The 13,030-nt window shown below is 48.1% G+C and overlaps 4 protein-coding genes across 9 annotated transcripts; 1 reads left to right on the top strand and 3 right to left on the bottom strand.

Moving 5' to 3' along the window:
* Positions 1–60: 60 nt before the first annotated feature.
* E1B28_012117 (uncharacterized protein) lies at positions 61–1,127 on the top strand (the record flags this gene model as incomplete). The annotated part of the gene is made up of 7 exons (XM_043157196.1): positions 61–187; positions 244–348; positions 412–453; positions 512–652; positions 712–752; positions 821–849; positions 905–1,127. 7 exons carry the CDS (start codon positions 61–63, stop codon positions 1,125–1,127), a joined length of 708 nt encoding a protein of 235 aa, XP_043004562.1.
* A 23-nt stretch (positions 1,128–1,150) lies between these two features.
* Positions 1,151–4,430, bottom strand: E1B28_012116 (uncharacterized protein). Of its 6 annotated transcripts, XM_043157191.1 has the most exons (9): positions 4,200–4,430; positions 4,075–4,145; positions 3,917–4,023; positions 3,734–3,856; positions 3,660–3,682; positions 2,835–3,604; positions 2,468–2,782; positions 2,182–2,411; positions 1,151–2,126 (listed from the first exon to the last, which is right to left on the bottom strand). In XM_043157191.1, the coding sequence occupies exons 1-9, from the start codon at positions 4,359–4,361 to the stop codon at positions 2,101–2,103; spliced, it is 1,827 nt and encodes a 608-aa protein (XP_043004557.1). In that variant the 5' UTR covers positions 4,362–4,430; the 3' UTR covers positions 1,151–2,100. The 6 variants fall into 6 exon arrangements, with proteins under 6 accessions (XP_043004557.1, XP_043004558.1, XP_043004559.1 ...); XM_043157192.1 differs by having other exon boundaries at positions 1,151–2,411; XM_043157193.1 differs by having other exon boundaries at positions 1,151–2,411; positions 4,071–4,145; positions 4,200–4,407.
* A 37-nt stretch (positions 4,431–4,467) lies between these two features.
* On the bottom strand, positions 4,468–6,198 carry E1B28_012115 (uncharacterized protein). Its single transcript, XM_043157189.1, has 7 exons — positions 5,998–6,198; positions 5,938–5,947; positions 5,835–5,882; positions 5,768–5,775; positions 5,635–5,713; positions 5,251–5,585; positions 4,468–5,189 (listed from the first exon to the last, which is right to left on the bottom strand). The coding sequence occupies exons 1-7, from the start codon at positions 6,094–6,096 to the stop codon at positions 4,578–4,580; spliced, it is 1,191 nt and encodes a 396-aa protein (XP_043004555.1). The 5' UTR covers positions 6,097–6,198; the 3' UTR covers positions 4,468–4,577.
* On the bottom strand, positions 5,998–11,072 carry E1B28_012114 (uncharacterized protein). Its single transcript, XM_043157188.1, has 5 exons — positions 10,288–11,072; positions 8,891–10,229; positions 8,399–8,538; positions 7,937–8,057; positions 5,998–7,662 (listed from the first exon to the last, which is right to left on the bottom strand). The coding sequence occupies exons 1-5, from the start codon at positions 10,934–10,936 to the stop codon at positions 6,510–6,512; spliced, it is 3,402 nt and encodes a 1,133-aa protein (XP_043004554.1). The 5' UTR covers positions 10,937–11,072; the 3' UTR covers positions 5,998–6,509.
* Between the last annotated feature and the right edge of the window lie 1,958 nt (positions 11,073–13,030).

The following is a 13,030-nucleotide window of genomic DNA, read 5'->3' as shown; positions in this document are numbered from 1 at the left end:
AAGCCACTCCCACGAAATCCAAGTTTAGGCCGCCTTAAACCAGTTTGGTTTCCAGTAATAATGACCATGAGAGTTTGGGCAATCTGGAAACGAAGTCGCTACGTTTGCTTCGGCCTAGTGGCGACATATCTTGCGCTGTCCTCCGTGTCTATCGCATCCATCGTCAAAGTTCCTGCCCAACAAGACAGTTAGTATCCATGTACCTTGTTACGTTGTTGACTTTCCTAACGAATTTTGCCCTAGCTTTCGGTGCTGACTTGCATTCTGCCTACGGGGTTTGCCCTCCGTATTTCGCCCACTCTAAAGCTATCGATACGTGTTTCTTGGCATTGGTAGCATACGAATCTGGTGAGGAGTTTCGGTTTTTGATTCCAATAAAAAAGTTGTTCTGAGACACGTTCCCACAAACAGTACTCTTGGCCTTGACGCTGGTGAAGGCAATTGACATGTATCGTGAGTATTCAAAAATGGAACCACTCTGATCGGGATTGCTGGGCTGAGTATTCTCAAGGTTACGTAGATGTCGGGACCTCGAGCTTTATTGATATCTTTTTCGTGGATGGTCAGTACCCGAACGATCATTGTTCAGTCCATTTCGATACTGATCTGGATGCCGATTCCTCTCAGGACTCTTATAATGGCTATATACTGGGTCTGCATCTTAAACCTTATATTTACGATCTTCTCTCGACTGATCACCTGAGAATATAGCCGGATCGACTGCAAATATCATCGTCAGATACAAAACCACAGTAAGTCACAATCCCCATCTGATCTCTAGTAGCATTTCCACGACCTCTGACCCTACTTTCTCTCACAGCCTAACGAATACATCAATCTCCTGATATCGTTCGTTTTTTTACGTTCGTTTGCACCCGTGACGTAGAATTTACGGATATAACAGATTACAACCAGTGTTCGATTCTGTGCTGATTTCACGGATGATGCTTCACTTGAAGCAAAACGTTGTCAAGTCCAGGCAAAATGATCTCCTTTCGATACACTCAAGTATGCCTTCCCGCTATGGTGGTACCACTTCCGAGACGGGAAGTATTTTCGACGTTTCGAATTTCGACCACGCGAGATCGTGGTTCGGGAATGGTCTGCGACAGACGAACGTTGACTAAAGAACTGTTGAGGACAATTTAGTGTTGTACAATAGTGAAAAATGGTGTTTAATTGTTATCATATTATCCTGACTACCATGAAGGAATTGTTCCGTATCACTTATTGACGTGTCTCTACGAAGAATCGAGCTTTGGCGTCACTCCAGACAGCGTCCCAATTGCAACAATGTTCAGAAAGGACGTGGATGTCTGCCCCACATACTACTCCCATAATCCGGCACTAGCCTCGCATCGGAAGGAGTCCTTGAAGGGGCAACTGTACAATCGGTCATATTCAATTTCGCCTTCAAAATGGATCGTTTCACACCCCAATCCAGCGGTTGAAAAAGCAACTGGCTGAGGTGATCAAGAGGCAAAGCAATTGGGACATAATGTGAATCATACAACTAGGGATGAATCGATGTCCCCGCGCCAGGGACACAAAGCTACGATCGTCAATTTACGCACAAAAAGATAAACATAAAGACTGTACGCCCCTCATACTGCTCCCAGAATCCGGCACTAGCCTTGCAGCGGAAGGAGTCCCACAAGGGGCGCTAGAAAAACAAAACCACTCATTAATTCATCTCGCCTTCGGGCTGGCAGAGAACCAAGATGAATCATTCCAGGTTCCTATCGAGATCCTAGTCATCATCCGGGATCCTGCCACGCCCTTCCATGCTCATCTCAGAGGTTGCGAGAAAGCCTCCGAGAGAGTACGTTAAAAGGCCGACCTTAAGGCGAGGTTCACATGACAGCAGAAGCAGACCAATGTCGGGGTCCGTGCCCATGGCCAGCATCACGGAAACAAGGAATCGACCAAAGTGAGAGGTGAACAAGGGGACCGCAAAACAGGTTCGCATACACAGAACACCTAGAAAATGAGAGAATAAATGATACAGCGGTTATTTTTACACAGATATGATACATCTGAACCTGGTCAACTGATTCCGGCGCTCGCATCAGAAATAGGAAGGGGTATTCATGATGCTGGCTATGGTGGTAGCAACACCTGCAGAACTGTCACCAGTAATTAACGATGCATCATCCTGAGCAGCATCAGCATCACTATTACCGGAATGGGGGGTAGGAGCGGCTAGCTGTGGGTCGATAGGAACGGAATCTTGCCGTGATTGCGATGGTGGGTTTGAAGCGATTGAGTAAGGCGGGTAATGCTTGCTATTCACGACCTGGTTCGTTGAAGGCTTATTAGTACCGGGTCTGTAATATGCTCCCATAGCCATCGAAGAACCATAATCTTCCGGTAATGCAGGGACAACGGCAGCATGTCGTCCACCAAGAGGCCTAACGAATCTTCATGTGAGCAGATTTCCGAGCGGGCACCGCTGCAAGTAACTTACCCTCCTTCTACAAAATTCTGCCAAACATAATCTCGCAGCTTGTCGGCATTCGGTAGTTGTTGAATGAGATGCTTGATCGTGTTTTGTCCCAGGCCGAAAAAGTCTGGGCCTGACACTGAGTTGGAGTGCTGTCTATTTCGGATCGCGTTGGCCTTTCTGACTATGTTCGACCATGCACCGGTAGCCGTCCCAGCTATCACCGTTAATTCTGGGGCATCCGAAGGGACGATCTGAAACTTAGGGCCATCCCCTCCATCTAAAATCGTACAGTGATATACGACCTCACGATTCTTATCCTGAGTGGACAGATAACGCCTGAGGTGCAAATCTTTAGCCCGTCGAAGTCAAGAGATATCGATGTCTTTACCTCGTAACCTGATAACCGGCGGGGAAGATATACCTCTCGGTATGGAAGTGTTCTCTCAAACAAACTTCCCCCAGTGATATGACGGTCATGATACCGACATTCAAAGGTAACAAGGGCCTTCCTTGACTATCCCTTGGTACTATTGGAATGTTAAAGCTTTTCGTGGTTACGGCATGCGACTTGAGCCGTTTGGGCTTCGTTTGAGCTTGCCCGGACGGATCATTTAATTGTTGCGATTGCACAGGTACCACAAGCTTAGGTGAATTCATTGGGGGAGCAGGCAGAGGAACGTACATTCCTGGCGGGGGTATACCGGACATGGCCATCCCTGGATGCATTCCAGGAGGTAAGTGAGGATGTAGATAATAGTAGGCGTAGGGATTGTTGCTGGTCAGGTATGCGGCATAGGGATTAGATGCCATGGAGGAAGAGGCGGAAGGTTGTGCAGGAGTTGTAGGGGAGGGATCAGAAGGAGATGCGGCGGAAGCTGAACCCTTTTCGCTTGGGGTAGTAGATCTCTCAGTCAAGCTGGGATCAATGACTGGTCCTGAAGACGATGGAGGATAAACATTCGTATCCGTACTTTGGGTGCACGAAGTAGACGCGGCCTTCGAAGCTGGAGGATGACGACCGGAACGTCTTTTCCCTCGGACTGGGCGATGGGGAGTTGCATTGAGGGTAGTATTGGTGATTTCATCACCCGTGGGGGGGACCAGGCCTTCGGCAGCGACATCTGCTTGCTGAGTTAAAGGGGAGGAAGATCGACTTCTCTACAGCGACGAAAGTTGACTCGGGTCAGAAAGTTGTGATGGGGAGATAACGTACGGAAACTTTTTCGATGAGAAGAGCTAAAGGAAAAATTAATTAACAGATGCGAAAGGGTTGATATTAAACCTGACCTGCGACTGCCAATTCATCGTCATGGGGTAAGTCGGGGTCGAAGTCGGTGCGAAATCGCTTTGACCGTCGAGGACTTGTGTTTATGGGCTTCCCGGCACGTTTACGCGCTCGATTCATAGAGTCTGTCCACCAACACATCGTTCATAGGCGCATAGTCACCGGTCCACGAAGAAAGAACTTACGAATGCTATCATCGTTGGCCTGGCCGGTGGTTTTCAAAGGTACGGACTTCCCCAACGAACGAATCTTCGGTTGCTTTTCCAGTTCCGAAATTCTTTCCAGGAGTGAGCTAGAATAAAATCACCGTCAGCGCATCCTTGACAAGAGTTTTCTTACCTACTCTCGCTCTTCGCGTATTCTGACATCACAATCACTCGAACGTTGCAAAGAGTTGCTATCTCCCTTGCGTTTCTACGGGTTCAAGAAGTTTAGAAACAGAGAACACTGGAAGTAAACGAGACTGACCTCTTCAAGTTGCTGAAATCGCGTTTTGAGCTCCCAGTATTTGTCGACGATATTCTCGGGATTTATCGAGGGATCGATTGAAAAATGAGAATCGACCTGATTGGTCGTACGGTTCCCTGTAGAATGATCCAGAGAATCAGAGCTGTAGGCATCCTGGCTCATAGACCTTGTTAAACCAGCCTTCCCCCACAGCGGAGGACAGGTCTCACAGATCAATTTGGAAAGGAGGAAGGGCCAAATAGAGCATAACAATCTATTAGCCTCCAGCGTAAATACGTGACAATATACGAATGCAATTGGAATTATAATACACTACACTTCAATACAGAGGATACAAAAGAATTCAACCGAAGTCAATGCCAGACGATGTTGGTTCCCTCATAGTTTCTCCTTCCCTTCTGCATCGTCTTTAGATGCATCCAAATTGCCTTTAGTGAGGTCCTTTAATGGGACGCCTTGGATTGGTCGATTCTCTAAATCTCCGTTTGGCTCCTGATTATCCCCAGTAGCCTCTGAATCTTTGGCACCACCGGTCCCGGGCCTTACAGATTCATGCTGTTCGGATTCTTCAGGCTTCCTTTTCTCCTTCTCTTTCTCCTGCAAACTCATCGCGCCCTGAATCTGCTTCGCCAGTTTATCCACCTCTTCTTCTGCATCGTGGTTCCTAGAGACTGACGCCTCTTCGATTTTGTCTCCAGTCTCGACCTCTACCGAAGTTGCAGTCTCTTCCCATAACCGATTCAATTCATCTTCCCATCCGAGGAGACGACAAAGATCTTTCACCACTTCATCACACTTTCCGAGTAAAATGATGTCGTCTTCTTCATCAAAATCACCGACAGAATCTAGATTGATCAAGACTCGCGGGCAGGACAAAAATGGATGGCTCGCCAATGAGGCAAACGGATGAACAGTGAGAGACGTTCCAATCACAATGAGAAGGTCGGCTTTCTGGATCGCCGATGGACCCTTCATAAACTCGGGTGGAAGCTAGTAAAACAGGACGAAAGTCAAGGTCAACGTAGGTAATTTGGTGTAATGATCCACGTACCGATTCTCCAAAGAAAACGATATCAGGTTTAACCAAGCCCCGGCAGTGTTTTCGCTCGCACCTCGGTATCTCTTTCCTTTGTGAGAAATTCATGACCATTTCCTTCATCTTCTTGTCGTCAAAAGGCGTCTTACACTTAACACACCGCTGTTTGGCGAAGCTCCCATGAGCCTCAATGATCTTTTCCGCAGGAACACCAGCACGTCGTTCAAGAGTATCGATGTTCTGCGTCAAACACATAGACAGTAAGCCCTTCTCGGCGAGTAGTCGTATGAATGAGTGCGTTGGTGTCGGGCGATATTTCCCTGGATACAGCTCATGAGCGAGGGTATAGACTGTCCGTTACCGTCAGAAAATCGAGTATAGAAAGTTAAATAGGCCCACATGGAACGGGATTAATGTGGAAAAACCCTATTTCGAAGACAGCTTCAGGGTACGGCAACTTCAAACGGGCAAGGTTGGCCTGACGTTCGATTTAAGTTTAACGAGAGACCTGAATAGAGATAGTATAACCGACATATAAACCTGTAGGTATAAGGTTGAGAACAGACCCATCGACATCCCGAGGTGAGCTGGTTACTCACCAGTCTTGGGCGACCTGAAATCAGGTATACCGGCTGAGGTGCTTACACCTTAAAATACGCGTCCATATTCACTAGTCAGACTGGTTCAAGACAGGTTTCTCACCGGCACCTAGCTGTGGTGTTGATGAGACCATGTATGCATACGAACTGACGATTTACTTGCCATTAGAACAACATTCTTGCACTTCTCAGATTCAATGTAGCGGGCAAGGGAGTTAAGACGGTTCTGATGTTTGGACTGGGAATCGTTATCGAACACCATTGCCTGCGTGTGCGTTCAATCAAATCAAGAGAGGTTGAGAGGGGTGAGCGCTTGAGCAGTAGTTGGTAAGAGGGAAATCATGATCATGACACAGGTCAAACGGTATTTGTATGATGAATCCCACGAGTCAATATCCATCACCCCGTCGTCCGCGGTTTGGTCAGTGAAAGTTTGCTACAAGTACAAAACAGATTATCATTATCCCAGAGATCTCTGAAAAATCCAATTAGAAAGACGAAAGATAATCCAGGGAGGATAGTAGTATGTCGTTGTAAACAGAAAACAATGTAATATGTATACAGAACGAAAACTAGGAAAGGGAATCCATTGTGTTGTGGTAAGAGTTAAGTAGGGTATCCTAGATACGTGTTAGAGGGACAAGAGAAAGAATGTAACGAAAAGCCAAGACATGTCTAAAAGCGCGTCGCTGATGGCGTGCGCAACATGGGAGAGGACGGCATCCGGAGCGTCTGACTACTTGAGCTCTTTCGATAGGTCATCCCGGTTCCCGTTCTAGGTTTAGGTAAACCAGACGATATTGTCAATGGTGTTGTAGGTAGTGTGGGTGTGGGCGTAGGAGAGGTATGCAGTTGGTTTTCGGTACCAGACACAGTAGGAACCAGAGCAGGCTTCTGAGAAACTCCGGCGGAATATCGAGGTAGTTTCAATGGTTTAAGGGATGAAGTGGATGAGGAAGCAGAGATACCAGTATTAGGTAGAGGCGGTGCATCGCTGACAGCAGGTGCGGAGGAAGAGGTAGACAATGTTGTTCCGATGGAGTTCGATCTACCTCTAGGGCTTGTATAACCTGGTGAAGCAAATCTAGCTGCTAGACCAGGCGCTGCAGGCCTTCTAATGCTCCCTGTTTTAGGATTCGGTAGAGGCGGTAGGATTTTGTTTGGGTCTGTCCTAATAACGGAGTGAGGTGTGGGTGTATGGACTTCGTCATCCTTCGGGGTCAATGGAGCGGGTATTGAGACTGATGAGACAGAAGACGAACTAGATGGCGTCTTCGAAAGCTCTTCGGGAGCGGCGTACTGGAAATGTGCGGGGCCACGAATGGAGGACTCTGAAGTTGACCTCGATAATATTTTTCCGCAAGCTTTGGAGTTTGGTGTCGTTGCGGGAGGCGGGATTGAAAGGGCGAGCGAAGAAGCGGAACTCACACCCCTTCGACTCCCAATACTGTTAGCTTGTCGAAAGCCACGCTGCCACGAACTCGGAGGCATTCCAGATGAGATTAGTCCTCTAACTTGTTGTGTACCGGGAGAGTAACCATGATAGGTAGCGCTAGCATAACTGTCATCATCGGAGCACTCGAACTCATCCGCTTCAAGTAACGTCGTCGTTGACTGACTGCTCGAAAGATCACTCGGTCTCCTTGAGAAGCCGGAAGAGTTCCCGCTCCTGGTCGAATAGGATGAGGCACGCAAATTTCCATGCGACTTGCTTTCATGGATGTTAGATGAAGGACGACCACGAGCGAGTGAGATAAGGGATGTCTTCTTTGAGAGTACAACAGATGATAGACGCCGAGTAAGAGGCGAAGGAGCGTCTTCGTCTTCGCTGTGAATAGAGTCAGCAAAGGAACATATGTGGCAAAGAGACCAGGGTGGGAAAGATTCTGTAACAGGTACAGTGGATTGTTGAAACGCAAAGAGGATAAACGTTTCAATGCATTGCGGCAATAAGGACGCCCGAAGTATATATCCATCGCAGGCGCAATACAATCGTGGTTTCAAACTGCGTCCGCATTTCGCAGACAACCCGCAGACATAAGGAAGGGAAATTTCACCAAAAGGAGAAAAGAGCCAATGAGAAAAAAATAATATATCCATACCTATCACTCCATCCCAGTCCTGTAGTAAGACCCAATCCACCCTTCAGCAACTTTCCATCCTTGTGTCTCAACCGCCGTACAGGTGTATCCCGAGTATCCTTGAACAAACTCGCTTTCGAATCTGTAAAATCGAGTAAGTATATAGCACGGGGAAGAGCTGAACGGGACTAGTGGAGTTAAAGAGGAAAGGTCCAACTGTCAATGTATCGCTGAGGAGTTCTAGCCAAGCGGAAGTACGCCACTCAAGATGGGACCATGTCTTTGTTCAGCACAGCTCCAACACGAGGAGAATATGAATTTAGCGGGAGTATCGACCGAATTCCGAAACTCCCAATATATATGGTAGGGACGCCATTAGTTGCAATAACAGCTTTCTGGACCCTGCCCGCTAGACACCCCGAACGCCAACATCCACCAGCCCCAATCTACCATGATCGGTAGATAAACAAATTGGATACTCACCGGTCGATCGGACGCTGATGACGCTACCTGGTCTACCAGTCAAGGAAGTCAAAGACTCGACGGAATCCGTCGAAGATAACGAGGTCGATGGTAGTAACTTGGATTTGTGGGACAGCGCACCATCTCGAAGTAACAAGTGCCTACGAAAACACAAGTCAGTACCAAATATCACAATTCAGAGAAGCCAGGAAATAATTATGTATAGAGTCGATTGACCAAGGTAGGTAAAAGGTCGTCAGGTTCTATATCATCTTGGTCCTGACCGACCCTTCGTCACCAGCGCAATCATAAGCGAGCGTCAGGGTAGTCTCGCGCCCAAAAAAACATCACTGCCACGGATGACCTTCTGCCTCAGGCATAAAAGCCACCGAGCGCAGCTGCGTACGGCTACCAAAACCACCTCTCACTTCCCGCAAACGAGAATTATCGAAAAAGAGACAGAAGATGCCGAGATAACAACAAGCAGAAGAGAAGGGAAGATCGAGTACTCACGGCAAGGGCGTATGGATATCCAAACTCGAATCGCTAGCGCTCCCTTCATCGTCCTCCATCAAAAGATCATCACTTCCCGTTGACCTCCGGGCGTCTTCGAACAGACGACCTTGGTCTGCAGGGTAACCTCCCAGTGATTCTTCGTCACTCCCAATTCCTTCCAACTCTCGTTCCAACCTCGCGAAGCGACTTTCCCGGGATTCTCTGGACAACCCTTCACTCGCCCTTCTCTGAACATCTGGATTCGCAGTAGAACTGACAGTTTGTCTATTTTTCCTCGGCATCGACGCGCTCCTGGAACGTCCTGAACGGTACGAACTTACACTAGTTCGCCCACTCAATTTGCCGGAACTGCTTCCCCTCCTCGGTCTTGGCGTAGTTTCCAACAAATCTTCAATGTCAGGCGAATTAGCACGGCTATCGGTAGCCTGTTTAGAAGTGTTGGTTTTGAATGATGAAGGTGGCGGGACAGTCATGGCGCGTTTACCTGTGGCCCTTTCTGCCACAGAAATGCTCACACTACTGCTCCTTGTGGTTTGCGGAAGCACAGCATTGGATTGAAACGTATCATCCCCTGGTTGTTCCGGAACAGGGGAACTTTCTGGAGTTGTCTGTTTAGAGCCGTTCAGCCGTTTCTTATGGCTTATGCTCCTTGAACGGGCCGAACGAAGTTCACGGTGTAGCAAGAGAGGGTCATCGGTGAGAATGTAATCTGCAGAAGGCGGGAATTGGATTTTCGTTGGAAATTCGATAGGTGCATGTGAGTGTTGTTCAGGAAATGATTGCGATGGTGATTCCGTTGCAATAGTTGGGGTAGGGGTTGCGACTGACGTTAAGGTTAAAGGCTGTAAACCTCCTAAATCTGAGCTGTCGTCGCAGTCACTAGGAGCAACCGGTTTCGAAATACTGGATCGGGTCCTTCCCTGCCGTGAGGTGGGAGGTAAAACGGAGGTATGTGGTGACGGCGGTGGCCTAAACGCGGGTGACTGCGGTGTCGGCGGTGTCTGACATATCAGAGGCGTCCCTGGTGATAATGGTGTCCCGGGGGTCAGAAGAGAAGGATGTGGTACAGTGGGCGGCTGGTTCATTGTCAGAATTTTCGATGACGGCGGACGCTGTATCCTAGGCGGTAGGGGATAGTTGGTAGTGGTAGGTATGTCGAATTCCTCTCCGCTACCGAAGTCATCGTCGGGAGGCAAGTCGTGCATAGAAATGGATGATATTGAGATGTCACCAGACTCTGGTGTTTCAATATCTCGATGGCGAAACGAAGGTTCTTTATGAGTGAGTGGTAGTCCTTTGGAAGCAGATGCTGATGATACCGAGCTAGATAGTGACACTGACGCAAAGACATAAAATCAATACTTGTATGGTACTAAAACGCGAAAAGAGCCTACATCGCTTTATGGTAAGCCTGTCATGATCCTTCGAAGAGAGCGGTGGTGGTTGAGGGAATCGAGCAGACAACGGCGGCGAATAGTTATTGTCGGGAGCCAGGTGCTGGTCATTGTCTACGGGCATAGGTGACAATCTGATCTTCGTCAACTGCTCCTGACGCTCGACCTCGTCTCCGCTCGATGCCGTTCCTCCGTATGCATCTGCCGGGTCAAAAATTGAAATATCGTCTCTATCTTCCAAATGCGACTCTCTTATGGCTTCATGTCCCCGTAACGACCTGTCAGACACGCTGCGAGAGGCCTTGGAACTGTTTGAAAGGCTGGACGAAGTTGAGTCGCGCCTTCTGGTGCGGTCGTTGGGTGAATATGTGTAGTGAAAACCATTGCTTTTGGCGCTGGCAAGACTTGCAATTGAGTCAGTTCTACTTGAGGTACTGTACTTTGAGTTCCTTGTCGAACCCAAGAGTAGAGCTGCGTCGGATTCTGAAATACGCGAAGGACCAGGAATTGGCGGTAATGGTACGCTTGGAGGGCGGGAGGGGGGTGGGTTTGCGATAGCAGTATTCAGGGTTGGTGACCGTGGTGAAGGGGGAATGAATGAGGGGGGTATAGGGAAAGAATCGAGAGACTCGAGCAATAAATTGGGCATCGTCGTCGTAGCCGTCGCCGAGCTCGGTTGTAAGGAACGGGAGGAGAAGGACCGTCTAGCAGACCATGGGCATTTCAATCATGGTGTGGGTGTGATTCTGTGATAATGGGTGAATACAAAACAAACATGCCCAAACTGAGGCAAAATTTTCCCCCGCGCTCCTCCAATCTCATATTTCATGATCTGACTCGACCAAAAAAGATCGCAAGTACCCTCAGTGCAATCCTTACATACAAGTCCCTTCAGAACATTTTCCGCTCTTCCTGATTGCCAGAGGTGTGCGCGACAAAGAAATGGTTATCCCATCGCTTGCAAAATTCAGATCAAAATCAAAAATGGAGATCAGCTTCACAGCAGATCCTTTTCAAAAAAATCCGGGTACGGTTTTGACTCTGAACACCGGGTTCTTCTCTTAAACTTCAAGCGGAGTTTCAGCTAAATTTTGCTTGCATGGCAAATCCTTCGAACATTTATTGCTTCCAATCTTCTATGGCTGCCCAATCGTACGTACAGCTCGCATAACGCAAACTACCCTGGCCTCTGTCCTTGGTGCCTGTTCGATCATGGCTAGCCGCGGTGTTAGAAGACGTGAGGCGAGAACCAAAAAGTCTTACTTACGGGGAACTTGGATGAAGTCCAAACCTCACTCGGCGAGGGTGAACAAACTCTCACTCTCGCCCTGACTGAATACCAAGTTTACTACAGTGCATCTACCACCGATCCAAGCGCCCCGGTGATCTTGGACGGCCGACTTTACTTCGGGGCGCAGAAATTAAGTATCTGCTACGGAACCAATCGTGGACTAATAGCTGGACTCACTTCCATCAGGGCATAACTTCGAAGGGCTATACGCCGGACACGTGGGTGGCGCAGTACTGGGTCGGCCTTGTTAACATCTACTAAAACAGTTCAAGATGCTTTTCTCCCACCCATGAGCAACTGAGCCAATATCAATCATCGAAATCATCCTCGAGTATCCTGAAGATGTTCGTTCCAGTTGAAGTTTCATATCCCGCAACGTACTCACGCTATATATAAAGTACTTGAGTAAGTACCCTGCTCCCCGTCAACCCATATGATCATGCATGAAAACGACCATGTGCCGCAGAACTCTCCCTTCTCGGAATCGTTATTGTCCACACCGCCACGTTCACACTTTGCCGACTTTCCCTGACGTTTCCCGCAACTCAATACTGAATGTACTCCTTATGACACTAGAATGAATCTGATGTCTCGTTCGTTATCATCCTCTAAGTATCATCCATGATGCATCACGACTTGACCATCGCTCATGTACATATATCACTGGAAGACGCTGAGCATAACATTCTTGGCAATTTCCGCAATGCAAGTATGTACGCACACCGACTTACCGGATGATGATGTCGCAAAAGTCAATTGCCTCAGACTGGAATAGTTGTTACATCATAAGCGTAAATATTAGCACTTCTCGGAAGAAAATTCACGACAATCGGATTGAATTATAAAAGGGGCATCCATCTCCGTCGTTGAAGAGCGCCACATTGAAGATACCCGTGTGACGTCTCGAAAGTAAAACCTGTAGGCAGTAAAGAACCCACTCAAAAGAGTCGCAGTACCTCCTTCTCAATCGAGGTGCCACGATAGATGAAACCTCCTATCACATGGTGAGCCCCGACGGCAGCCGAGTTGCCCACTCATCCAAGAAGAACCCCACCAATTCACGGTCTGTCCAACCGCTGATACACAGCGAAAGATCGGCACCCGCCATTACAACGTATCTCAGTGATACCCATCGTTCATGTATAGAGAGTCCGACACTGTAAAGGGCCGAAACACGGGAGACCATGACTCTCATAGCTTACTACGTACTTATGGGGCCACACGTTTCGAGTTTTGCGTGTTGATGACACCGGGAATCGAGCAAATCACATGTATCCAAAAACTTCGTTGAAGTTGTCGCCCAGAGTGCCCCCAACTTACAGACGTTCGCAACTTTCGTACACGCCGTTAGTAGAAAGGGTTCTGGGCTTACAAATGTCCATGTTCGCTCGTCAGTGAGATCCGAAAGGCGGAATGCTGGATATAAAGGCACGGTTTCATTTCTCTACGATG

The sequence above is a fragment of the Marasmius oreades genome, chromosome 8 (genome assembly GCF_018924745.1).
Source record: "Marasmius oreades isolate 03SP1 chromosome 8, whole genome shotgun sequence".
Classification (NCBI taxonomy): domain Eukaryota; kingdom Fungi; phylum Basidiomycota; class Agaricomycetes; order Agaricales; family Marasmiaceae; genus Marasmius; species Marasmius oreades.
This window is presented reverse-complemented; position numbering and strand designations above follow the sequence as displayed.

Bases quoted from the DNA above. Each gene is read 5' to 3' on its own strand.
- E1B28_012115 (XM_043157189.1), bottom strand. From the start codon at position 6,096: ATGGTGTTCGATAACGATTCCCAGTCCAAACATCAGAACCGTCTTAAC. The intron at 5,586-5,634 runs GTGGGCCTATTT...GGTAACGGACAG, and splicing joins CCACATTAATCCCGTTCCAT to TCTATACCCTCGCTCATGAG. The intron at 5,190-5,250 runs GTACGTGGATCA...CTGTTTTACTAG, and splicing joins TCGTTTTCTTTGGAGAATCG to CTTCCACCCGAGTTTATGAA.
- E1B28_012114 (XM_043157188.1), bottom strand. From the start codon at position 10,936: ATGCCCAATTTATTGCTCGAGTCTCTCGATTCTTTCCCTATACCCCCC. The intron at 10,230-10,287 runs GTAGGCTCTTTT...TCTTTGCGTCAG, and splicing joins CAGGCTTACCATAAAGCGAT to TGTCACTATCTAGCTCGGTA. The intron at 8,539-8,890 runs GTGAGTACTCGA...GTGTTTTCGTAG, and splicing joins GATATCCATACGCCCTTGCC to GCACTTGTTACTTCGAGATG.
- E1B28_012116 (XM_043157192.1), bottom strand. From the start codon at position 4,361: ATGAGCCAGGATGCCTACAGCTCTGATTCTCTGGATCATTCTACAGGG. The intron at 4,024-4,074 runs GTAGGTAAGAAA...ATTTTATTCTAG, and splicing joins AGAATACGCGAAGAGCGAGA to CTCACTCCTGGAAAGAATTT. The intron at 2,783-2,834 runs GTAAAGACATCG...TTTGCACCTCAG, and splicing joins GCCGGTTATCAGGTTACGAG to GCGTTATCTGTCCACTCAGG.